This window comes from Sinocyclocheilus rhinocerous, unplaced genomic scaffold (assembly GCF_001515625.1).
Source record: "Sinocyclocheilus rhinocerous isolate Xijiao unplaced genomic scaffold, SAMN03320098_v1.1 scaffold714, whole genome shotgun sequence".
NCBI classification, from domain to species: Eukaryota; Metazoa; Chordata; class Actinopteri; order Cypriniformes; family Cyprinidae; genus Sinocyclocheilus; species Sinocyclocheilus rhinocerous.
In genome coordinates, this window is record NW_015646165.1 from 113812 (window position 1) to 140055 (window position 26244).

General features: G+C 35.3%; 4 protein-coding genes across 5 annotated transcripts in view; 2 read left to right on the forward strand and 2 right to left on the reverse strand.

The window, feature by feature from the left end:
* Positions 1 to 2648: 2648 nt before the first annotated feature.
* On the forward strand, positions 2649 to 10297 carry LOC107706984 (ATP-dependent RNA helicase DDX19A-like). 2 transcript variants are annotated; one of them, XM_016510835.1, is made up of 12 exons: positions 2649 to 2822; positions 3213 to 3270; positions 3815 to 3844; positions 4078 to 4213; positions 4560 to 4652; positions 4924 to 5026; positions 6285 to 6399; positions 6482 to 6659; positions 7864 to 8101; positions 8228 to 8390; positions 8559 to 8750; positions 9250 to 10297. In XM_016510835.1, exons 1-12 carry the CDS (start codon positions 2766 to 2768, stop codon positions 9309 to 9311), a joined length of 1425 nt encoding a protein of 474 aa, XP_016366321.1. In that variant the 5' UTR covers positions 2649 to 2765; the 3' UTR covers positions 9312 to 10297. The 2 variants fall into 2 exon arrangements, with proteins under 2 accessions (XP_016366321.1, XP_016366322.1); XM_016510836.1 differs by having other exon boundaries at positions 3213 to 3267.
* Positions 10298 to 11579: 1282 nt separating this feature from the next.
* Positions 11580 to 12263, reverse strand: LOC107706981 (UBX domain-containing protein 10-like). Its single transcript, XM_016510833.1, has one exon. It carries the CDS (start codon positions 12261 to 12263, stop codon positions 11580 to 11582), a length of 684 nt encoding a protein of 227 aa, XP_016366319.1.
* Positions 12264 to 13594: 1331 nt separating this feature from the next.
* Positions 13595 to 15978, reverse strand: LOC107706969 (ceramide-1-phosphate transfer protein). Its single transcript, XM_016510820.1, has 2 exons — positions 15662 to 15978; positions 13595 to 14558 (listed from the first exon to the last, which is right to left on the reverse strand). The coding sequence occupies exons 1-2, from the start codon at positions 15772 to 15774 to the stop codon at positions 14036 to 14038; spliced, it is 636 nt and encodes a 211-aa protein (XP_016366306.1). The 5' UTR covers positions 15775 to 15978; the 3' UTR covers positions 13595 to 14035.
* A 450-nt stretch (positions 15979 to 16428) lies between these two features.
* ints11 (integrator complex subunit 11) overlaps positions 16429 to 26244 on the forward strand; it is a 22028-nt gene continuing 12212 nt past the window's right edge. Inside the window, exons 1-15 of the mRNA XM_016510840.1 lie at positions 16429 to 16784; positions 17100 to 17197; positions 17303 to 17376; positions 17465 to 17693; positions 18871 to 18969; positions 19062 to 19096; positions 19216 to 19354; positions 19488 to 19552; positions 19707 to 19896; positions 20946 to 21029; positions 21165 to 21254; positions 21878 to 22040; positions 22247 to 22357; positions 23247 to 23308; positions 23413 to 23555. Coding sequence (XP_016366326.1) covers positions 16757 to 16784; positions 17100 to 17197; positions 17303 to 17376; positions 17465 to 17693; positions 18871 to 18969; positions 19062 to 19096; positions 19216 to 19354; positions 19488 to 19552; positions 19707 to 19896; positions 20946 to 21029; positions 21165 to 21254; positions 21878 to 22040; positions 22247 to 22357; positions 23247 to 23308; positions 23413 to 23555 — 1610 coding nt within the window. The 5' untranslated portion in view covers positions 16429 to 16756. The remainder of the gene's footprint in view (positions 16785 to 17099; positions 17198 to 17302; positions 17377 to 17464; positions 17694 to 18870; positions 18970 to 19061; positions 19097 to 19215; positions 19355 to 19487; positions 19553 to 19706; positions 19897 to 20945; positions 21030 to 21164; positions 21255 to 21877; positions 22041 to 22246; positions 22358 to 23246; positions 23309 to 23412; positions 23556 to 26244) is intronic.

Here is a 26244-nt window from a genome sequence, read left to right on the forward strand (position 1 = left end):
CATCACTTGCGGAAATCCCTCTTTGGTGCTTTGGAAACACTTCCCAAATTCACCTTGAATCTAAAACTAAATATTTCCTCTCAATCCTTTGACTTTAGTTCCTCATGCACTTTTCTCAAAGCAGAACTCTTACCTCACATCTGCAGCGCTCGCAATTCTCTCTCGGCGTCTGAATTAGTGAGGTCCAAAATATCATCAGGCTGCAACTCTGAAAAGCTCTCTGCCTCTTGGAGATGGACACAACAACTGAGCAGAACGAAGAACGGGAGGGAGGTACAGAGTGAGAGCGAGAACGACAGATATAGAAGCAGCTGGAGGAACGTTAATGCAGTCAATCAGCGCAGCAACATGGGGTTATGAAGCTCAGAGCTGGAAACGAGAGCTTGTCCTGTGCAACAGATGAACACGAACCCCACCAGCCCCCTGCCAATGCTCAGTTCTCCCCTCAGCATCTGTACCACCCACCTAACCGCTCCCCCACCTCTCTGTCTCTCCGTAATCAGTGACGAGAGCCCATTCATGTATCCTATTTGACAGCCAGGGGTGCCACTGGCTGAAATGCAACACCATGCACGGTCTGAACAAGGGGACGGTGAGAGATCATAGATCATGCAAAGGGTTCAGATTGAGAATTTTGGTCTCACGTCCTTTTCTGTCCCGTTATCCGCCACTTTTGTCTTCCCATCATTCATGTTTTTCCCTCCGGTGTCTGCTAAGCTCACTATCTGGATTTCAATAGGACAGGAATGGTTTTATGTTTTTTTTCTGAATGCATTTCGTGGCCGTGGCGTGTGTGATTAATCTGGTTTTGCAGAGGACGTAACCATGACAATCAATATGGAGCCTCCAGGGCTTTTTAAAAGACAACAGGTTGGTTGGAGAAAGTGTGTGTGTGTGTGTGTGTGTGTGTGTGTGTGTGTGCAGGGACGGTTTTATTTATTTTTTTCTGAATGCATTTTGTGGCCGTGGTGCATGTGATTAATCTGCTTTTGCGGAGGACGTAACCATGACAATCAATATGGAGCATCCAGGGCTTTTTTAAAAGACAACAGGTTGGTTGAAGAAAGTGTGTGTGTGTTTAGTGATGTGCTGCCTTGGCTTAAACCTCAGCTTCTGTTTCTCAATTAAATTAGCATGTGCTATTTACTGTCTCTCTTTCCCTCTTGCTCGCTCGCTCTCGGTGAATGTCTCTTATCTCATCTGCTGGGATTTACTGAGGGCTGCAGCAGTTGCTGATTATTTCATCTGCAATAAAGAAGAAAATATATCAAATTCAACTTCCAAAAGCTATGAATGGAAGTCATAAATATCAGCTACACAATCTTTTAAAATAAAGATTCTTTGAATATACACATTCAATTCACAGTTATGATGAAATTCTGAATTACCTGTATGAGAAAGCAGGCAAAAACAAATAAAACCATATAGCCTGTCATGCAAAATGGACTTTTGAGACAAATGCAAGATTGCATATGACAGAAAAATGACCCCAAGCACCTTTTATTCTATCATTCTTAACCCAGGGGGCAGGTTGAAGCATCATGACTTTCTTAGGTTTATGAAAACAGACATGGTCCAAACAGGATAAATCTCTTTGTTGTATTAATCAATCTCTAAAAGCATCTTCTAAATTAATAAATGTACCAAAAGCACATGGCTCCTTAATAGTGTAACATAGGGTTAAAGCGTCATTAAGATCTGTAAACTGGGTTTTAATTAGGTCAGAAGAAGATTTTAAATATTTTAATGGAAAATTTTGTTATCATTATTCTTACACAGTAACCATAATTTAACTTTGGTATTTCTAGTAAGAGCATAGTAACCAAAGACAAAAACAAGCATGGCTGTTTATTACCATGGTTGGTTACATCAACTATGGTTTCCTATATGATGGTAATGAAGGTATTCAAGTATGAAGGATTCAAGAAATGTGTAGCCAAAACACATTGTGTCATTATGTTTATGCCTTCCCTTTCCTGTTTAGTATGCAAGTACTACCTCTTCCAAAATACCATATTACTTATATGTGTTACACAGTGTTAAAATAGGGATTTTATATTATTTTTATTTAGTTTTTCTTTAGGATCCTTAAATAATTGTTTTCATATAAATACATTTTTAAAGTAAAAAGTGATAATATTCAGGGGAGATTGGGCAAGTTGTAACACTTTTTTTTACTACAATGAACATTTCTCAGGTGTATTAAAAAAAAATAATAATTTTCAACAATTTTCCCTTATTGCACTGGGAAAAGATATTGTTTACACATACGAAGCATGTTGTCACACTTAATGAGATATGGAACCATCACAATGGAACAATTTTTAAGTAAAAATGTAAATGTAAACTATGTCTAACCATTGGCCAATTTTAACATATTTTTATTTCTTTATACCTAATGCATAAAAATAAATACATAAATGAACTAATGAGGGGGGGGGGAATGGTTGCTCTACCTGAGATGCCAAACGTAAATCTGCTAGTTTAAGTGAAGTTCAGTCAATATGAGCAGAAAATGACAAATGGCAATATTTGTCTGCACTAATGGCTTATTATAAAAAATATACTAACTTACTGTAGCATTTAATTGGTTTAAACTAAAACCCATATACTTACACATGAAATTGAAAACTGGAACTGAGTGTCCTGTGCTAACTTCCGGCCGGACAGCTTTCTGTGCGCATTCTCGCGAAGCTAAATCGAGTGAAGTCGATCTGAAGACTTATCAAGGCCGTTTAATAGTTCACATATCTGCGACTGAAGCCATGTCAACCGACTCGTGGGCTCTATCTGTGGACGATCAAGAGTCTACAGCCAAGTCTGTGAGTGAAAATTTGGTTTAATTGTGTTGTAACGGATTAGCGCACTAGTTGCGTTGAGTCAGGCGCTGGCTGCGTCTCAAACCAACCCTAGTGAGCTGTCTACCTAGACAGCATTTCTGGATGTCACAGGAGTGTTTGAAACGTCCAAACAAGGTTTTGGCCATCAAAATGCTTTTTAACTTAGTTTTAAGACACGGCCTGTATGAGATTTTATTTTAAGATCAGTTTTAGCAAACATATCTGCTTCATTTAAATCATTGACTTTTGTTTAATCAGCTTAAGACGTTACTATTGACACACACTTCATTTGTGAATGTTCATTATTGGGTATTGACTCTATGCAGTGCATTTAAATTGATTAAAACTGTAAATTCTGTTGTTTGAAAACAGATTGGGAAAGTGCGGATTAAGGAAGCGGGAGATGCAAATATACGCCAGCCTGATGGTAGTCATGTTTTACATTATTATATTGCATTAAAGCAATAGCTCACCCATAATTTAATGTTATGTAGTTCCAAACCTGTGTGACTTCTGTGGAACACAAAAGGAGAAACTTTGAAAAGTGTAGTTTTTTTTTTATTTTTTGTCCATACAGTTACAGTAAATGGGAACTGGAGCTTTCAATCTTCAAAAATGATGCAAAAGTACTATAAAGTGTCATTATAAGTGTGCACTATATTACGAGTCTTTTCAAGTCATGTAACATTTTTAGTGTGGAACAGACCAAAATCATGTAATAACAACCTTGCATTTATATGGTTCTTGATGGAAGAAACAACCAGTCCTTTATTCAAATTCTCCCTTTTTTTGTTCATCTAAGGAACAAAGTCATACACATTTGGAACGACATGAGAATGAGTAAATGATGACAGTTTGTGTGTGTGTGTGTTTGTACTATTATTTGTTTTTACAAAACATAACAATAATTGCATGAAAATATTTCTTAGCATTTTCTTATGCGTCATCTATTTTTTTTCTCTCCTGTACCGTAGGTGGTGACAAATCCGATGAAGAAGAAAAAGGTTAATTTGCATAGATTTAAAACTGAGCCAATTTATTTGCTTAATGCAAATTTTTAGTTTTTAGTGTAGCAGATTTTTGTGAATGATTCTGAATTTAAAGCTGCTGTAAGTACTTTAGTCTAAAAAGTGTGTGGTTGCAACTTAAGTTACTTATTCAAATGACACCTAAACTTTACGGATTAATTGTAAAAGACCATCATAGTAACCTGTTTCTTTCCTAATCTACTATTTAGAGGACAGAGCCACACAGTCTCTCCTAAACAAGCTGATCAGAAGCAATGTGGTCAACAACACGAACCAAGTGGAGGTTCTTCAGAGGGACCCAAACTCACCACTTTATTCAGTCAAGACCTTCGAGGAGCTGAGACTGTGAGTACTTAATATAAGTGTTAAAACAATGATATCTGAGGAAAAGGCTGTGAATTTACACTACCTTTCAGAGGTTTGAGGTCAGTTTTTCACCAAAATATGAAGCAGCACAACTGTTTTCAACATTGATAATAATAATTTTCGAGATTTATTTGTATTTTGTATCAACCCCAAACATTTGAATGGTATTTTGTATTGCTAGCATTCAGAACAATTACTGCTAACTGTCTGTTCAGTATTTGGGAGAAATAAATATGAAAAAGGCCATGCACTATATTTGGAAGCTCCGACACCTCTCGGATAGCTTGCATATGTCAATTTTATTAATTTTATATGTGTAACTCAGGAAACCTCAGTTGCTCAAAGGCGTCTATGAAATGGGCTTCAACAGACCTTCTAAAATCCAAGAGAATGCCCTTCCCATGATGCTCGCCGAACCGTAAGTCCACATATTTTAAATGTTATTTTAATTGAATACAGAGGTCATATTGAGAGTTTGGAAAGAAAAGTGACTTGCACTTGAGCCCCTTTGGCTCAAAACCCTTGACATATGCAACCAGAATTATTATTATTGTTTATTTTATTTTTATTTTTATTTGAACAATATTGGACCATCAAAAGGTTTATGTGAAATCTCTGAGTATACGTGTGAATTGAGTTTTAATACACTCATATGTTTCCCTGACTGTATATGTTTCCTTCACTGCCAGACCTCAGAATCTGATTGCTCAGTCTCAGTCTGGCACTGGTAAAACAGCTGCCTTCGTGCTGGCCATGCTCAGTCATGTGGACCCAAGCTTAAAATGGCCTCAGGTGAGTTTGAAAACTGAGATTCACTCTAATGTTCCCTTTCACTCTGAGTTAAGGCAAGACACTAGAGGTAAAACCTTTGTTTTTTCAGACACTGGTCAATTTGGAGACTTTAGGTTCAGTAGATTATGAATATTTTCATATTTAAACAGAACATTTCAGAATTAAAGCAGTGAAGAACTGCCTTAATGTACTGTGATTAATCAAAGTATAGCAATATCTGTTAGTTTAATATCTGTTAGTTTTTTCCAAGCGGCAACCTCCCGATCTCTCTTGTGAAGCCAACACGGAAGTGACTTAAACTGTAATTCATCAACTGGCCGCTAGAGGCTGGCTGCAAAAGGGAGTCAATCCCATAGACTCCCCATGTTAAAATGCCCAACTTTACAGCAGAAAAAAACGTTTACAGCCTGGTTCAAAAAATGATTTTGGTCTATATAGCTAATTTTGCCCTTCATGACAACTGTGGGGGGTGAATTTTTTTTAACTCATCCGTTTAAATTATATTAAGCCTTAAAGTTCTGCACAATTAAGGGCGTGGCCACTTGAGTGACAGGTGGATTGCCGCTATGGTCACCACCGTCGAGCTAGGTGGGCGTGGTTTCAGCAACCAGCTCCCGCCTCTTTGCCCATTTTCAATTATCTGGGAGTGACACGCTGCCAAGATGGCGATGGCCGGCTCCGCCTACTTTAGGCTTCAAAAACGCTCTTCGGAAACCTACGGGTGACGTCACGGACACTACGTCCATGTTTTTATACAGTCTATGGTTTTTTCACAATTCTGAGTTCATATCTCAGAATCTTTATTTCTCAGAATTGCGAGGAAAAAAGGCCAAAATGTAAGATAAAGAGTCACAATTACCTTTTTTATTCTGTGGGGGAATTGGCGAGATGTAAACTCAGAATTTAGAGGGGAAAAAATGGAATTGCGAGAAAAAAAAGTCAGAATTCTGAGTTTATATCTAGCAATTCAGAACTGCGAGAAAAAAGTCTAAATTGTGAGATAAAAAGTCGCAATAAACTTTTTATTTTGTGGCAGAAACAGGCTTCCATAGTTCATCATTTTTGTTTTTAAAAAAAAATAAAAATTTCTGCCATTTACTCAGCCTCATGTCTTTTTCATGGTACACAAACAAAATCTGCAAAATATCTTTGTGCATGAACTCATTAAAGTCACAAGTGCGAGTTTTCATTTCAGTGTGAACTGAAACAACATAAATGTTGATCATTCTTTGGTGTCCGCTCTGTGTCTGTGTTGCAGTGTTTGTGCATTTCTCCCACATATGAGCTCGCTCTGCAGACGGGTAAAGTCATCGAGCAGATGGGCAAGTTCTATTCAGAAGTCAAACTGGCATATGCTGTTCGAGGACATAAAAGTAAGTGGTTAAATGAAGCCTCAGAATCTTGCGATGTGTAAAGCAGATTTAAAAGCGTGATAGCTGCTGTGTCCTCTGTCAGTGGATCGTGGCGTTAAGATCAAGGAGCAGATCGTCATCGGCACACCCGGGACGGTTCTGGACTGGTGCGTTAAGCTGAAGCTCATTGACCCGAAAAAGATCAAAGTGTTTGTTCTGGATGAGGCTGATGTGATGATCGCCACACAGGGACACCAGGACCAGAGCATCCGCATTCAGAGGTGAACTTAGCCTAGCGTTTGGAGAACATACAAGCAAATACACAAAGACAGACTGCTGATTATATGATCTATTACGATTTTGACCTATAATGAAACATTTTTTTGTATCTGGACCTTATACATAATTTAGTATTATTAAAAATGCATTTCATACATACAGTGACTTGAAAAACACCTTTTCAGAGATGAATGTGCATGATTATCAGATTTAAACATGATTTTTTTTGTGGACCTTAGAGGAAAAAAATAGTTTTTTCTTTGTTCCAATGCTAAAATAATGGAAGTTTTTAAAAATAATAATAAAAATATATATATATATATACCGTATATATATAATAATTACTTTTAATAATTTTACTTTTATTATTACTTAAGAAAATAAGAAGTGGGGCAATTTTCTTTTAAAGTACTTTTGATATAAAATTTTGATATATATATTTTATACATTTTGTTGCAAGATGTAAACTCAGAGGATCAGAATTCAGAGAAAAAAACTCTTATTTGAGAGATACAATGTCAGAATTGCACGTTTATACAGTATCTTGCATTCTGAGTTTGTATCTCACATTTCTGAATTACGAGAAAAAAAGGTCTGAATTGTGAGAAAAAGTGGCAGTTACTTTAAAAAAAATAAATAAATAAAAATTATTCCTTGGCAGAAACTTGAAAACTCGTCTTCAAAGATGAACGTGCATGATTTTCCGATTTAATTTAAATAGTTTTTTTTTTTTTTTTTTGATAAAGAGCATTTTCATTGTTCCAATACTAAAATTCTTGAAAAATAGGAAAACATTTTTTTAATAAAATCATGAAAAGTCATGATTAAAATATATATATATATATTTTATTTAAGTGATTCTGTGTATGCTTCTGTTTTCAAGGTGTAAAGAAAACTATTTTTTGTAATTAAATGGAATTTAATTAAGTTAAATTAGTTATTAAATCAGAGCTTTTATTGAAAATGGTTTAAATGTTTTTAATATGAACACAAAGATTACATTTATTGATATCCTTATTTTCCATTGATCATTTTGCATATTTTCACAAAAATACCAACACATATACTGATGTCTCTGGCTTTTTGTGCATTGACATTTATTTTACGTTTTCTTTTTAAATAGAAAAAAAAGTAACTTTAAACTGAAAATGCAACATGGTTTAGCATGATCGAGAATAAATGGTTTCTATTTCCCATCTCTGACAGAATGCTGCCCAAAGGCTGTCAGATGTTACTTTTCTCTGCCACCTTTGAGGACTCTGTGTGGAAATTTGCTGAGCGGGTTGTGCCAGATCCCAACATCATCAAGCTTAAACGTGAAGAGGAGACCCTGGACACTATCAAGCAGTACTACGTGCTCTGCAACAGCAAGGAGGACAAGTTCAACGCACTCTGTAACATCTACGGAGCCATCACTATCGCACAAGCTATGATCTTCTGTCATGTGAGTCTGTTCGCCTCTGGTTGATATCTGCATGCTGGGGCCCGTTCTTCGTAATTAGCAACGTACGAAGAACGGGCCCCTGGTGTCTCTATCACTTAGTCATCTCATGTTGTCCTCTTTTCTCAGACTCGGAAAACAGCCAATTGGCTCGCCGGCCAGCTGTCTAAAGAGGGCCACCAGGTGGCGCTCCTCAGTGGGGAAATGGTAGTCGAGCAGAGAGCTGCAGTTATTGAACGTTTTAGAGACGGCAAGGAGAAAGTTCTCATCACTACTAATGTCTGTGCAAGAGGCAAGTGCACTATTACATCTAATATATATCTAATAAGAAGCAAACCTGTATTTTTACAGCCTTGAGAGAATATAGAGTTGCTATTGTAACCCAAAGTTGAAGTATTTGTTTCTAACTTATCTGTGTGCAAATTCTGCAACCTTTAATAATCAAGCTGTCCATCCACAGGTATTGATGTTGAACAAGTGTCAGTGGTGATCAACTTTGACCTTCCACTGGACAAAGACGGAAATCCAGACAATGAAACATACCTCCACCGGATCGGCAGAACTGGACGTTTTGGTAAGAGAGGACTTGCTGTCAACATGGTGGACAGTCAGCGCAGCATGGAGATTCTCAAGACATATGAAAAGCATTTTAGTAAGTGTTTCCATTAGTGTTTACCTCTTAAAGTAATAGTTCAGCCAGTATTTATTTGATTTATTTTTAATGAATTATAAAAAATAATGAATAATTATAAATGATAAAAATATATCAAATTAATTTATTATTCTCTCTGTCTCTGTCTCTCTCTCTCTGTCTCTCTCTCTCTCTCTCTCTATATATATATATATATAGTTAAATTAATTATTCCGTTTTTGATTTATTACTTTATTTATTGTTTTCAGTTTTTTATAATCACAGTCCAAATTTGTTATTTTTTTTTGCTTTTCATTTTAATCCACTGGTAGTATGTCTATATGAAAAATTATATATTTATTTTTCTTAATTTTAGAATTATTATACAAATTATTATAGAATATTAATGTATATAAATTACAAAAATAGTGAATAATTTTTATTTATTTTTTTTATTTGAAATGTCTTTTTTATTTTATAATTTACATTTATTAGTTTACTAATTTGTTTTACCCAACAGATAAGAAAATTGGGAGGCTGGACACAGATGATCTTGATGAAATTGAAAAAATCGCCAACTGATGTGATGAAGAGTGAAATGCACTCCACATTATTTTCATAAAAATCAGTTCTGCTGTTAACTCGTCAGATATGAAGCTTGAATAATCTGCATTGCAGAGACAGATGTTTACTTAAATTATCGACTCATATTTAGGAGAATACGCTTTAATTCAAGCTTAATGCCAAATAGTTTTGATTCTAAGCTTATAGCTGCTACAAGACTTTTTGAATCAGTTTGCGTTTGACAGTCTGTTTTGATTTTGATGTGTATTGCGGTACTAATTCCTACATCTAATCTTGTTTACAGGAGACAGTTTTACATAGGCATTTTCTCTGTTATCTACTTGACTAAAGAAGCATATCTTGCATAGTGTTGCACTGTGAAGTCAGTCAACTGCTTTTTGGTCTTGTATACGTGTGAATAGAATCAAAACAGACTTCAGTATTTATTCCATCACAGTATGTGAGAAGATTAAAGCCAGTAAGAGAATCTCTGATAAATATGGTTTACTTGCCTACAGATTGGAACAAAATTATAATAAGGCGCACAAATGACACAGTCTCTTAAGACCAACTCAAAACACTAGCATTCCTCAAGAGCACTTTAGAATAATTTTATAATGAGAATTATTGTGAAAATCACAATAGAGTATTATTTTGATATATAGCAATGCCATTGTACTTGAACTGCAAAAAGCATTTAAGCTTTTTGAAGAAGAGTTTGTTTTGTTCTGTTCAGAAAGACCAAAAATTAAGTTTGAGTTTTAGTTGAACAGTGAATTATTTGAACATTTGCTCGCATGTTCTTTTCTTTTGCAAGAAATGCAGCACTTTTACAAAGTATAAAGAGCTACTGAAGAGTGATATTGTTGTATTGTAGCTATATTGTTAAGAATGGCTGCTCTACTGTTGTTTGCTAAATGCTAAATTATTTTATTTACATTTTTGATGCTTAAATTAATGCACCTTGTTTGACTGAAACCCATTTGCAATTGCATTTAGCTGCAGCATCCAAGTTTCCTTTTTTTGTACATTTGCTGCATTTAGGGTTTTATAGTTGTATCCTACATATTCATATAATAATAAAACTACAAGTTGGCTCATTTCTATATGGTGATATCAAATCATTTTTACTTCTTTGCAAGAATTAAATGCAACAAGTGTCATACTCTTAGCATGGATTTATATCTTTAAATCTGACTTGCAGTCTTGAGTCAAAAGACAAAAAAAATAAAATTTGCATAAAGGGACGAAAATGTTTTGCATTCTGATATCAGTTTTAATTTGTGGAAATCAAATAAAAAGCAAAACGTAAAACATTTTTATCTATAATATAAAATATATGTTATCTAGATGTCTGTAATGTCTAATTCTTCCTATTGTTTATGACCCAAACTGATTCTTGATTTCTTTTTTTAGTGATCTTAATTTGTTGTTTTAAGCAACATTATTTTGACCTTATAGTAATAGTTGACTCAAAAATGAAAATTTGCTGATAACTGACTCGCCCTCCAAGATGTAGATGAGTTTGTTTCTTCTTCAGAACAGATTTGGAGAAATTTAGCATTTCATCACTTGCTCACCAATGAATCCTCTGAATCCAAACAGCTGATAAAAACATCACAATAATCCACAAGTAACTCCACACGACTCCAGTCCATCAGTTAATGTCTTATGAAGTGAAAAGCTGCGTGTTTGTAAGAAACAAATCCATCTTTAAGACGTTTTAATTTCAAACTTGCTTCCAGCTAAAACACAAGTCCTCTAATATTGCTTTCTTCAGTAAAAAAATAAAAAAGTTGTCTCATCTGAATCAGGAGAGAAATCTGCACAGATCAAGCACTGTTTACCAGCGAAAACAGTTCTTAAATATGTTGGTGGATTTTGATGTAAGAGGACAGGGGATAGACTTTTCACTGAAGGAAGCATATTATGGATTATGGACTGGTATTTTGTAAAGAAGCGGTGTTGATTACTGGATTAGTGATGTTTTTAACAGCTGTTTGGACTCTCATTCTGACGGCACCCATTCACTGCAGAGGATGTATTGGTGACCAAGTGATGTAATGCTACTTTTCTCCAAATCTGTTCTGATGAAGAAACAAACTCATCTACATCTTGGATGAATAAACATTTTACCATCAAAATAATCTTGCTGTTCCATGTTCAATCATGTATTTAATCATGATAAATTTGAATCATAATTTGAAATGTTAATCGGACAGAAAATCTAAATGTTTTTCTTTGTATTATTTGAGTGTCCATAAAAAGTTGAACTACATTAGAGTTTCAAGTTAAATCCATGTTGCTGTCATCTTGGGAAATGCATAAAACCGATTTGTTCAGGACGCCACACTGAGCCAAAGTCATTGTAAGGTTTGTAAAAGTCCTGCGTGGCACATCCATAGTCTCAATCATACACTTGTCAAACCTCTCCCCGAATTCAGCCTCTGCGGCCATTTGCACCGCCTGGAGCTGGTCAGTTGGCCGGAAATGGCACTTGAACCTCTGACCGCATGGCGTTCTGATAGCCAGCAGCAGGCCTGATTCCTCTGGAGGAGTTCGACCCGTCTCACTTCCTGACGTCACATCTGGTCGGGCCTTTGTGTGGACACGTGAAGTGTGTTGACATATCCTACGGCTGCCGTCACCTTGACCGAACGTCCGGTCCGTACCTGTTTTTTTCTCTATGGAAGGGAGAACCCTGTATTTGTTGAGTGAGACGGGCTCATCGGGGGGTCTGTCGAAGATTTCAGTCAGTATATCTGTACTAGGTTGACTGCAGCGTCTCAGAATGGCTCGGGATCGAAGGCATTGGTTTAACCCGTCATTTGACTTGGGGGCTGGAGGTTGGGGTGAAAGAGACGAGGACTGGGAAGGTGAATCCTCACTCAAAGTGGGAGCCATCATGGGTCTGCTGCGTCCCTTAGACGACTTGGGCCTGGTCACATGCATCCTTCCTCCAAAAGACATTGAATTCTGATCAGATAGATAGATATATGGATAGATAGATGATCACTCAGATAGATAGATAGATAGATAGATGATCACTCAGATAGATAATAGATGATCACTCAGATATATAGATAGATAGATGGATAGATAGATGGATGGATGGATAATAGATGATCACTCAGATAGATGGATGGATGGATGGATAATAGATGATCACTCAGATAGATAGATAGATGGATGGATAATAGATGATCACTCAGATAGATAGATAGATAGATAGATGGATGCACATCCCTAATACATAGATAGATAGATAGATAGATAGGTAGATGGATAGATGGATGGATGGATGATCACTCAGATAGATAGATAGATAGATAGATAGATGATCACTCAGATAGATAGATAGATAGATAGATAGATATAGTCTTCAGTATCATTATTAGTTACATTAGACTTGCATGCATCAGTCTTACTTTACCAAATAAATAAGCTTATACATTACAAAAACTTCAAATTTACGGTTCTATTTATGTTAAAGTTGATAAAATATTCAATAAATAATCATAATACGGTAAAATGGTAAATGTGTCGTACCTTTTATGCTATTTTGCTTCTTTCAGTCGTTTTTGAAGAGATAAAGTAAGCAGGCATTTTTACTACGGTCGAGAGTTTTGCCGACGCGCTGGCGTTTCCTTAGCAACGCTACCGAAGCGGAAGTGCTATAATAAGCTTCATAAACGCACCAACGTCCGGTACCAATGATACCGGATTATATTTACACATTATTATGAAATGTTAAAAACCGTAGATGAATATAAAATGTGGGTCAAACTACTAAACAGTGCTTACAAAAATACATAAACAATTTCTTGGGTTATTTTTCTTGTTTGTGGTACAGCATAATACATTAAAATTAATGTTAATTCTGTATAATTCATATAATTATTCATGCATTCATGTGAGACATTTACTATTATGATATATTTACATTTCCTAAACACCTTAAAGAAATTTAAGGCCCAAAAAAAGTCACTTTGAGTTAAGCATGTAGTAACTGAGAATAATAACTAACAATATACACTGAATATAACTAATTAGTGTTGTATTGCTTTCTAAGAAGTGTGCCGTTTGTCAAACTGTAAATAAAATAGTAAATACTGAAAGAAGTAAATGTCAACATCCTAAGGCAAAGCTTAAAAATCAATGTTCAGTATTCTTTTAATTTTAGATATAATATGAGAATAACCATGACGAACGTAGATTTCTCAGAACATTATATTTAATTATTGCATTACATATTATTCATTTATACATTTACTAAAATGTACATTTATACATTTACTAATAACTAAATTTCCCCCTTTGTAGTTTCAGCAAAGCTGCAGATGTATGACGCACATTCGACAGGACTTCAAGTAAAAGGATTTCCAATAAAATAATTAACACTCAAGGGAAAAAAAGACCTATATATTCAAATATACAGCACTTCAAATTTAAATATATATCATGCACATCCTGTACCTTTAAATGGCTTTATATTGTTCCCTAAGCTCAAATATATTAACATACATCCAGCATTTAATGCCCACTTGGTGTAGTGTAGTTGACAGCTTAAATGAGCAGAACCATGCTTAAAATGTGCATTAAATCTGCATATTGCACGTCCCTTCGGTTTTTAAACAGGCAGACAGTCAAACAAGTCAATGTTTGTAGTAAGTAAGTGAGTATGTGCCACAAGGACTATGTATTAATTAGTGTAAATAGTAAAATATATATCAGTCCTCCCTCTATGGTAACTCCAGGAGGTTGTTCTTCGCATATAAGTCTTCTGTGATCTGGTACACTTCAGCGATGAGAGGCAAAGACTCTCCCAACAGAGCAACCACCTGCGTGTGATCACCCGCATTCATCACATCAAAGAATGTGTCACGCCCCGGAAGCGCACAGAACGCCACGCCGACGGCTTTCCGGATAAGCCAGGGGTGGTGCTGAGCCAGAGACTCATTATAGGCATCAGAACACATGACGGAGGTCTTGCTGTCCTCGGTGCTGGTTCTCAGTCTCTCCAGGAACAGCTCCAGCCAGCGCAGAGCCCGATGGAGCCTCAGAAGAGTGCGGCAGCCGGATTCTGGATGGCTGCCTCTTTTGGTGAGGTCCACCAGGTCATTTTCTAGCTCATACTTTACCATGGACTGGATGGTGACATAATGGGATCTGTTTTCTCCTGAAAGGAAGTTCTCTAGGATCTGGATTTTGCTGACCACATCCTTGGAGATGAAGGAAAACACGTTCCCCAAACTGTTCATGAAGCTGATAGGAAAAAAGAGGGATTTTGATTATTACATTTATTTAAATTGCTTGTTGTCTTTATATTCAAATGGTATTCCTATATTTTTTTTAACCAATGAATTCTTTAATTAAAGGGTTAGTTCACCCAAAAATGACAATGCTGTCATTAATTACTCACCCTCGTGTTGTTCCAAACCCGTAAGACCTTCGTTCATCTTCTGAACACAATTTAAGATATTTTTGATGAAATCTGAGAGCTCTCTGACCTTCCCATAGACAGCAAGGTAACTACCACGTTAAAGGTCCAGAAAAGGGACACGCGTTCACGACAGTATCATGATGCGAGCGTGTGGCGGCGTCCACAAGTGACGCAGTAGAGACGAAAATCTGGAATAGAATAGGGGAACACACAAGCTGGGTTTTTTGGCATGGGAGCTGAACACGCAGCAGCTAGAAATACAGCTTGGGTAAACCCGAAATAAAATTAACAATAAAATAAAATAAAATATAAATAGAGACGGGACTATCATCCATGTATGTATATAAACAGTTGGTGGCGGCATGTGCCTACGGTGCGGAATACGCCAAAAATTCCAAAGAAGAAGAAGAAAAAAATGTGGAATAAAGTCGTTATTTTTGTTTTCTTTGTGCAAAAAGTATTCTCATAGCTTCGTAACTTTACAGTTGAACCACTGATGTCCCACGGACTACTTTGTCGATCATCTTGGTACTTTTCTGGACCTTGCTTGTGGTAGTTACCTTGCTGTCTATGGGAGGGTCAGAGAGCCCTCATATTTCATCAAAAATATCTTAAATTGTGTTCCGAAGATGAACGAAGGTCTTACGGGTTTCGAACAACACGAGGGTGAGTAATTAATGACAGAATTTTCATTTTTGGGTGAACTAACCCTTTAATTTTACAGATATTTGTAATTACAAGATGCAGATATTTTTACAGCTGAGCATTAGAAACACTTAAATGAATAATATAAATTTCCATTAATTGTCCAGGTCCTGTAATTATTATAAAATTAAATATAAAATAAAAAAATGCTTAATATTTCACGAGTTGTGGCAAAACTTTTTTAAATATCCCAAGATCTTAATATAAAACATGTACTCACGCGACCAGCTCTTGCCATCCTGCTATATAGTATTTAATGTAAACCTCCTTTTTCTCACTCAGACTTGATCTGAATGTTTCCAAAACCCTTTGAAGACTGAATGTATCTGCCATGTCTGTTCTCTCTAATTTAACTAACACGAAATAAAATTTGTGGACAAATTCTTACAACACAATCGACAAGGCAATAAAAATCCTCCTATGTATTCATTTTCAATTAAAGTATCTTATATTTTCTTCATTGAGATCATATCACTGTAAATGCTTTGCTTTTCGCTTGATCCTCTCTTCCGGGATTTTCCTGTGTTCTTTAAGCAACATTAGACCAATCAAATCATGTTTTTCATGTCACATGACATACAAATGCGTCAATACCTCCAGGCGGGGGCGCTCGACGGCTCAGAAAGTCGAATTTTCCATTGAGCCGAATTCAAATATCTGGAAGCTGTTTGCTTTTTTGGAGACATTTATAAACTGAAAATCATAATCGTTTTAATAAATTAACTCCACACATTTGTACCTGACAAGGGAATAGAAACACGCCCCTGAAATTTGAGTTAAAACGATTTTTAAAAATCCTTGTCCAGAAATCACAAACGAGTAAGATTGGTCCACACTGAACAGCGCTGTGAAAAGTAACAGGGACCACGTGACATGGCCGTTTTTTTAGTCCGCTTCACTAGCGGCTTTGATAGTAATTTACACCTGAATTAAAAAAAAAGGCTTTAATAGCCATAAAATGAAAACGCACAGTGACGAGTTAAAATAAGAAAATTATTATTTAGAAACGATAGACAACATGTGGGCAACTAAGCCACGCCCACATCGAGATACTTATTGATATTCTACTCTCTTCTTCTGTGCGGCGTGAAGTTGTTTAGCTCCTGTGCTAACCTGTGCTAACCTGTTTCTGAATGATCTACTGCTTAAACACGTTTACATTCTTTACAGTTGGTCTACATCCCTGGCTATTGTGCAAGCTGACCGACATGCGCTCGTCAAGTGTTCATATCCAGCTAATCTACAGTTAAGAGTTTGACCATCAGTCTCCTGTAAACATAAAACGTTCATTTCTGAGCTTTTCAAAGCTGTCAAGATGCCTGATATCAAAGTTACGCCTTTAGGTAAGAGGTTTGCTTAATTTTATAGATAAAACGTTCATAAATGAGCCATTAGCAAATATATGATACATAACAAATCCGACAATATTGTGCAGGAATCAACGATATTAGCAGATGAGTTCACTTTTTAATTAAAAAATGTAAAAAAAAACAAAAAAAATTATTTGTGTATGCCTATAGGTCTCCTAAAGTCTGTGTTTGTAATTCTTATAATATTATATATTTTGACTTATATAATGTAAATATTTTAATGTTATATGTTTATGGTATTATTAAAGGTAAATGTTCTTCTAAATGTGTGAATCTGTTGTTTTGCAGGGGCTGGTCAGGATGTTGGCCGCAGCTGTATTTTGGTCTCCATCGGAGGCAAAAACATTATGCTTGACTGTGGCATGCATATGGGCTATAACGACGATGTGCGTTACAATGGTTCATGCTATGTTCACTTGTATTTTTATAATAGTATAATTCTGTAATCTATCATTTCACTTGTATGCTTAACTATCTGTGTTTGATTTCAGAGACGTTTCCCCGATTTTAGTTACGTTACACAAAACGGTCGCCTCACTGAGTTCCTGGACTGTGTCATTATAAGGTTAGTTTATATATGATTTGTAATGGGACTGTCGTGTACATTTTTCTGTTCTCCATTGTGATTTTTCCCTTCTTTATGTTCCTCTCAGTCATTTCCATCTGGATCACTGCGGTGCTCTTCCCTACATGAGTGAGATGGTGGGTTACGACGGGCCCATCTACATGACCCACCCCACCAAAGCCATCTGCCCCATCCTGCTGGAGGACTTCCGAAAGATCACAGTAGACAAAAAGGGAGAGACCAACTTCTTCACTTCACAGATGATCAAAGACTGCATGAAGAAAGTTGTGCCACTCAACCTCCACCAAACAGTTCAGGTAAAAAGTTCATTGTCTGTGAATTTGAAATCAATTCATTTTATTTATTGTTATAAATAAAAAAAATAGTAAATTCATTAATTTTAGTGAAGTGAAGTGACGTGACATGTGGCCAAGCATGGTGATTCCCATACTCGGAATTAGTGCTCTGCATTTATCCCATCCAAAGTGCACACACACAGCAGTGAACACACACACGCCGTGAACACACACCCGGAGCAGTGGGCAGCCATTTTATGCTGCAGCGCCCGGGGAGAAGTTGGGGGTTCGGTGCCTTGCTCAAGGGCACCTCAGTCGTGGTATTGAAGGTGGAAGAGAGCGCTGTACATTCGGGGTTCGGTGCCTTGCTCAAGGGCACCTCAGTCGTGGTATTGAAGGTGGGAGAGAACGCTGTACATTCACTCCCCCCACCTACAATCCCTGCCGGTACGAGACTCGAACCCGCAACCTTTGGGTTACCAGTCCGACTGTCTAACCATTAGGCCACGACTTCCCCTCACGACTAGTAATCATTAAGTTCTTAAGAATTTTGTTATTGTACATTTTTCTTATTGAAAAGGGTTACATTCAAACAATATGTAAGCATCAAATGAATGTTTTTGCTTCTAATGTATTGTTTTTTTGTTTGTTTGTTTTTTGAGAATTGTCTCTACTTTTAGTTTTATTTAACTACCTTACAAGTCTATATGCAGTTATTCATAATAATATATTATAAATAATGATAATAAATTATAATTATAATAAATTATTATTATTATATTTTGTTATTTATTATTAAATTACACAAGTAGAAACCTTTTAGAATATTAATTAATATTCTAAATAAATATTAATAATTTTTATTTCTTATTTCTTTCAATCTGATAATTGATATACTATTCAAGGATTTTGTATCGTTCAATTATTATTATTAAATTACACATGTAGAAACCTTTTTGCATTAAACATGACATTTTGAAATCTTATTTCTTTAAATCATATTTTTCTTTATTGTAATAAAATAATTAAATGTAGAATATTTTTTTTATATTTTAATTAATTCTGATGTTGTAAATTTTCCCCATTGAAAATGGTTAAACTAAACCTAAGCATCAAATGAATGTTAATGTTGCTAATGATTTTTTTTTATTTTTTTATTTTTTTATTTTTTCTGACTTGTTTAGTTTTTTTTTTTTAGGTAGACGAAGAGCTCGAGATCAAAGCGTACTATGCAGGTCATGTGCTGGGAGCCGCCATGTTTCAAATCAAAGTCGGCTCGGAGTCTGTCGTCTATACAGTGAGTGTCACGTTGCTCATTACATACTCCGATTTTATGTTGTTCCAGTTGTTGACATAATTTGCCAATTATATCTAAATCTATTTGTGTAGGGTGATTACAACATGACACCAGACAGACATTTGGGGTGAGTAAAATCTCCTTTTTTGGTCACATATTTTATGTACGTTTCAGGTTTCATATTCCGGTTAGATGAATTTAGGTTAAACTGAGTCAGGTTTAGATTCTCTGACTTTATTTACTCAGAGCTGCTTGGATTGACAAATGCCGGCCAGATCTTCTGATATCAGAGTCCACGTACGCCACCACGATCAGAGACTCCAAACGCTGCAGGGAAAGAGATTTCCTGAAGAAGGTTCATGAAACAGTAGAAAGAGGAGGGAAGGTAATTAAGGCGCATAAATATATAGAATTCAGCTGGTGTTTGTCAGCTCATCCGTCCGATTTTAAAGCCGTAACTATCCTTTTTTATGCTCTCAGATGTGTATGTTCTGTTCATCTTGGTGTCTCTGTTGTAGGTCTTGATTCCAGTGTTTGCTCTGGGAAGAGCACAGGAACTCTGTATTCTGTTGGAAACATTCTGGTGAGCTTGTACAGTTGTTCACTGGCCTAAGATTGCTGCTGCTCACCTATTTTACCTTTGTTAATATGTTTAATATCACAAATTCTGTTACGACACTCCTAAACTCTATATTGGCACAGAATGGTATGTAATTGCTGGCTCTTCATTTTAACAGGGAGAGAATGAATCTGAAAGCCCCCATTTACTTCTCCACCGGGTTGACGGAGAAAGCCAATCACTACTACAAGCTCTTCATCACCTGGACCAATCAGAAGATCCGCAAGACCTTCGTACAAAGAAACATGTTTGAGTTCAAGCACATCAAAGCCTTTGATCGCTCATATGCTGATAACCCTGGACCAATGGTAAGACCACTATGAAGAAATGTATATAATTCATAATTGATATACTCTGCTAGTCCACAAAGAGACATTCATTCATTCATTTATTCGTTGTTATTATTATTATTATTATTATTATGGAAAATATTTTGTATTATTTTAATATATTATTATAATATATATTTTTTAATATATATTTTTATTGTTATTTAAATATTTTATATATATTTTTATTATTAAATGATATATGTAGTAGTAACCTTCTAGAATATTAAGTAGTATTCAGAAAATAATATTAATGAAAATTTTAATCTTATTTCTGATATAATCTGCAAGTCTGTATGGAGATATTCATGGATTTTTTTTTATTGTTAAAGTATTATTATTATTATTATGCAAAATATTTAAATATTATTATCTTTTATATTATTATTATTATTATTAGATGATACTTATAGAAACCTTAGAATATTAATTAATATTTTAATATTAATATTAATGAGAATTTTAAACTGGATAATTGATATACTCTGATAATTGTTATACTATTCGTGGATTTTTTTATTGTAAAATTATCATTTTTATAATTATTACTATTATTTTATGCACAATGATTATGGTGATGATGATGATTATTAAATAATACACGTTGAAGCCTTTTAGAATATTAAACATGGCATTTTTGAATCTTGTTTCTTTAAATTCAATTTTTTTCTTATTTTAATAAAAAGAAAAAAACATTTAATTTAATAATTTGTTAGTTTAAAATTTGTATATTAAAAATAATTTTCCACTAATAGGATGTTGCATCTATCACAGAATGAATAGTGAATCTTTTTGGTGATCAGAATCAAAAGGTTTGCAATGTGGTTTGACTCTTGATTCTCAAGGCCTCAGATTCGAAGAACTGATTCTTTTTGCCAATTACTCTGATTCCTAGTTAGAACTAATTGAAGTTTGTAGCCATTTCTGCTGTTAAGGCATTCAACAAGAATTGATGGATTGTTGAGAAGTGAATCAAACCAGTGCATGATATTATGTAAAAGCAGAGGCTTTGACATCTGTTCTGTCAGGTTGTGTTTGCCACCCCTGGAATGTTGCACGCTGGCCAGTCTTTACAGATATTCAAGAAATGGGCCGGCAATGAAAAGAATATGGTAAGACTCCTTATGAAACTGCAGATTATGTTACTGAGACTTACTTACCACTTCAACTCATTCAAAGCCCATACTGACTCATAGTTCATCGAAATGGAAGATGTATTTATTGAGTTTAATATATTTATTTCTTAGCTGATCATGCCAGGGTACTGTGTGCAAGGCACTGTCGGACACAAGATCTTGAATGGACAGAAAAAACTGGAGATGGAGGGAAGAGCAACGGTAATTATTGGCACTGCAAACAACGATTTTAATTGAGCTTCACTAGATGGCATCAGAGAACTCTGTAGTTTATATAGTCCACTGTTTCCCATAATTTTCATAAAAATCTGGCATTTTTACCTTCTTTAACCACACCTGAAACTAATTCTTATGTCAAACCTCTAGAATTCACATCTGAATTTGTATCATACAATAACAGTACAAAATTGACTTTTAATTAGTTTAATTAAATGTGATTAATTTATTCATTAATTTTTAGTTTTAAAAGAAATCACCAAAAATGCTAACCAAGATTTCTTTTTACATTAAAAATACAATAAAAACAGGAATATTGTGAAATATGTTTGCAAATTAAAAGAACTGTTTTCTATTTGAATAATAATTGAAAATAATTGAGCGCCAATCACATTAATGATTTCTGAAGGATCATGTGACACTAAAGACTGGAGTAATGATGCTGAAAATTCAGCTTTGCATCACAGAAATAAATTACATTTTAAAATATATTACAATAGAACAAGTTCTTTTAAATTAATAATATTTTATTAATTATTAATACAATATTTCACAATCGTAATTCCACACTTGACCAGCAGTGTGTGTGTGTGTGTGTGTGTGTTTAGTTGGATGTGAAGCTACAGGTGGAGTACATGTCCTTCAGCGCTCACGCTGACGCCAAAGGCATCATGCAGTTGATCCGCATGGCAGAACCCAGGAACATGCTGCTGGTGCACGGAGAGGCCAAGAAAATGGAGTTCCTCAAAGACAAGATCGAGCAAGAGTTTAGTAAGTCTACAACTCCTCAAAATACAATTAAACTTTGGACTGTACAGCGTGCTTTGCTGTTGCTAAATTCTAGTTCTGTGATTTATTCTTGGGAACTTTAGAGGGTAACAAATACAATACAAAATTGTGGAATATGATCACTTTAATAGTGTACTTTACAGTGTTTGTAAGATGTTCTCTCTGTGCTGATGTTTTACCTCATGCAGGTATCAGCTGCTATATGCCGGCCAACGGAGAGACGACAACCATAGTGACGAACCCCAGCGTCCCTGTGGACATCTCACTCAACCTGCTGAAGAGGGAGATGGCTCTCGGAGGTGTTGATTGACACGTACACCACTGACTGCTTTATTTGACCTGTTTACAGAAATGCCGTCATGACTTTTTGTCACGTGTTTATGTTGGTCTTGCAGTTTCTGCTTTTCCTCTTTTAGTTTGACTTTATATTTTCTGGATCCCATTGGCTTAAAGGAATTTGCTGGGTTCAAGTTAAGGTCAAAAATCTATATTTATGGCATAATGTGGATTACTAGAAAAATTACTTTTCTTCCTTTTCCTTAAAAAATCTGGGTTAATCTGAGGCACTTACAGCTGAAGTGAATGAGGCTGATCTGTAAACATTAAAATACTCACTGTTTAGATTGTATAGCCACACAATGTAAAAATAATATACATGTTAACAACTTACTAATGTTTGCTGAGTAAAATTATATATAGTTTTACTTTGTTGCCATGACATTATATTGTCATAAATGCTAAATCCCTAAAGGAACTGTAAAAATTATGATTTAAATGGCTTTTCGGCTCAAACAATACAAGTGTATAACTGAACTAAATATAACAAGTGTTAAAGTTTCCTGAGTAAAATTATATATAGTTTTACTTTGTTGCCATGACATTATATTGTCATAAATGCTAAATCCCTAAAGGAACTGTAAAAATTATGATTTAAATGGCTTTTCGGCTCAAACAATACAAGTGTATAACTGAACTAAATATAACAAGTGTTAACTGAAGTATTAATGTAAGTGCTTTTATTAAATTAGAAGTGTCACATTACTACTACTACTATAATTTCCATTTTTTTGTATTTTTAAAGAAAACGCAGGGCAAAATCTTTTTTTTTTTGGTGATTATCAATGATTATCATCAATGTTATGCCATATTTGAATAAATAACAGGATTTGTTATGAAACTTTCTCGCAGGTCCATTGCCTGATGCTAAAAGACCTCGCACCATGCATGGGACGTTAATAATGAAGGACAATGTAAGTCATCATGGCTCTTTAGGTTCAATTCATCGTTTGTTTGACTAATATAAGGTTTCAGACGTCATGAATTCCATGTTTTCTGAATATGTGTGTCTGTGTAGAGTCTGCGGCTGGTTTCTCCAGAACAGGCTCTCAAAGAGTTGGGCCTCAGTGAACACCAGCTGCGCTTCACCTGCCGTGTGCAGCTCCACGACCCCCACAGCGACACAGACACACTCGGCCGCATCTACACACACCTCAAGAGGTCAGCGAACTATACCACACACACACTGTTCTATTGCTGAATTAACACAGTTAATCATTCCCCCCTCACCTTCATGTAACAGGTTTAACTAAACTATTAAAAACTTTTTGTTACTTGAAATAAAGTAAAATATAAATATTGAATTAGGTATGAAATATTAGAAAAATGTAACTAATCGAAAATTAGAAAAAAGTTAAAAATAATTAGTAAGGCTAAAACACTAAACTGTATGAGTATTATATAAATAATTCTAAAATAACACTGGTATGTAAACTACGTAATAAGAAATTTTCAGACCTTCAGATTAATTCAAGCTTGAAGGTCATGTTTTCCAAGTTCGCAGCGGCTTAGAGGTTAGGTGAGATATCTTATGCACTTTTTACTTCAGAGGATATCACTGATCAGTCATTTGAGATGTGACTTGAAAATGAAAGAGCAAAGAGATTAATGGAAACGGGACTCAAAACACCACAGCAAATTATAGCTTTAAGTAAGTCAGGGTGAACTTAAAAAAAAAAACTAGCCGAAGAAACTTTGTGTGCGTCCATCCATCAGATTTTATGTTGACAGAGTGAAGTGAACTATGAACATGTCTGATTTGACGAACAAATGACTCTTATGAACCAGTTTTGTTTTAATGAATCAGCCAAAAAAGATTGACAAAACAGCCTCAGACTTGTAGTTTGAATCCAAATCACTTAGTCAGTGAATCGTTCAGAGTGTTACTGGCTTCATAACGACTGGATTGTGTGGTAGGTATTCGAGGCACTGCATTAAAGTGGTTTGCCTCGTATCTCGAGAACAGGACTTTTTCTGTAAATTTAGGAATTTTTTTCTCATCCGCTGCACCTGTCTTGTGTGGAGTGCCCCAGGGATCCATTTTGGGACCTTTACTGTTTTCCCTTTATATGCTTCCCTTGGCCCACATTTTTAAAAAATACAGTATTTCATATCATTGTTACGTGGATGATTTTCAGTTTTATCTACCAGTAAGTAGGGATGTGAATCTTTGGGTAGACAGCAAATCAATTCAATTCACGATTCATAGGTTTTCAATTCGATTCAAGAACGATTTTTGTAAATTCAAAACGATTCGCAATTAAATTCGATTCAATTCGATTAACGATTCGATTCTGCATTCTGGACTGAAATGTCAAAAACAATAATTTTATGTATTATTATTATTATTGTTTACTAGGAATTATTTTCTTATCTCTTACTTTGAATTTGCTATAAGAAATCATATACACTGCTGGACAATAATCAATCATTTGGAATCTATAATTTTTTCCTAATGGCAATTTTATGATTGTTTTATACAGTACTACAAACAATCAATTTTCTGCACAGAATAAGGTAGAAAATATACATTATAGTTTCTGTACTGTAATAAATCATATGTCAATTAGCACTGCATCATTCATACATTTTATTTATTTATTGTGTTTATTGTCTTAACGTTTCATCAGTTCATTCTGCTTTTTATTCAGATTAGCTGCAGATATAGCCTGGCATGTCTATGAGCGCGAGATCACTTCTCTTTCAGTGCGAAAACTTCATCTCATTTTCATAAAATAAAATGCTATAGTATTTAACTTTTCCTCTCCATCGGCAAATTATGATTCTGAAAGTAAACGCGCCCGATGTCTGTTTGTTATAGCAACAAACGCTATATGCATCTGATTATCAGATAAACCTTGCGCTCTTATTTCAAGGTTGTTGTTAATTTAACAGTTTCCTTCGTACATTCGGTTCAACGACATTGTTAAAACACATTTATCATTCAATGGAACTGTGCTTATGCTTTAGACACTTACATTTTTGCTCCGTCATGCAATAAATGCGCAGCCTTCGACTGCTCCGGTAATGACATAGGTATGACCGAGAGCCATGGCCGGACTTACCATTGGGCTTGAGTGGGCTGCAGCCCATGGGCCCCGCCTTGTAGGGGGCCCCGCCTTTGCCCGTTTACGTTTGTTTGATTTGTTCGTTATATGCCAGTCAGAATTCAGAAATTATTAGCCGCATTTCAACTGCGCACGCAAGATCTAAATGGGCCAGCCGGGGCTACAGCTTACAAGTACGACCTTCGAGGCCACAATCAAACAGCATAAACTGGTATTTATGATTATTTCACATAGAAGAAGGACACACATATTGAATCGCGTCTGCACCGATTGGTTTATCACATGGCTACTTTAAACAGCTCCATTAAAGGGGTCATAGGATGCCCATTTTCCACAAGTTGATATGATTCTTTAGGGTCTTAATGAAAAGTCTGTAACATAGTTTGGTTAAAATTTCTCAATGGTAGTGTAAAAAACACCTTTTTTACCCTGTCAAAAACAGCTCTTTTCAGATCAAGCCGTTAAAATGTCATCAAAATGATTTTAAATTTAAAAATAGCAGTTTAATGAGTTTCTGTTTTTATAACATATCTATGCCTATGATATAGGACTTAGCCTATCACACAAAACGAATCGGTTGATTCAGCTCACTCATTAAGACAGTCACTTGCTGCCACCTACGGGCGGTTGTAGTTTCATATTTAAAATAGCTTATTTCATTTTTGCAATCATTTAATATTTCTACATTAAAATGTTATATTTAAACTTAACATTTATGCACAGTCCATCTATGAATTTTGTTGATAGTGATTTCATTTGATTGTTAATAGCCAGCATGTCTT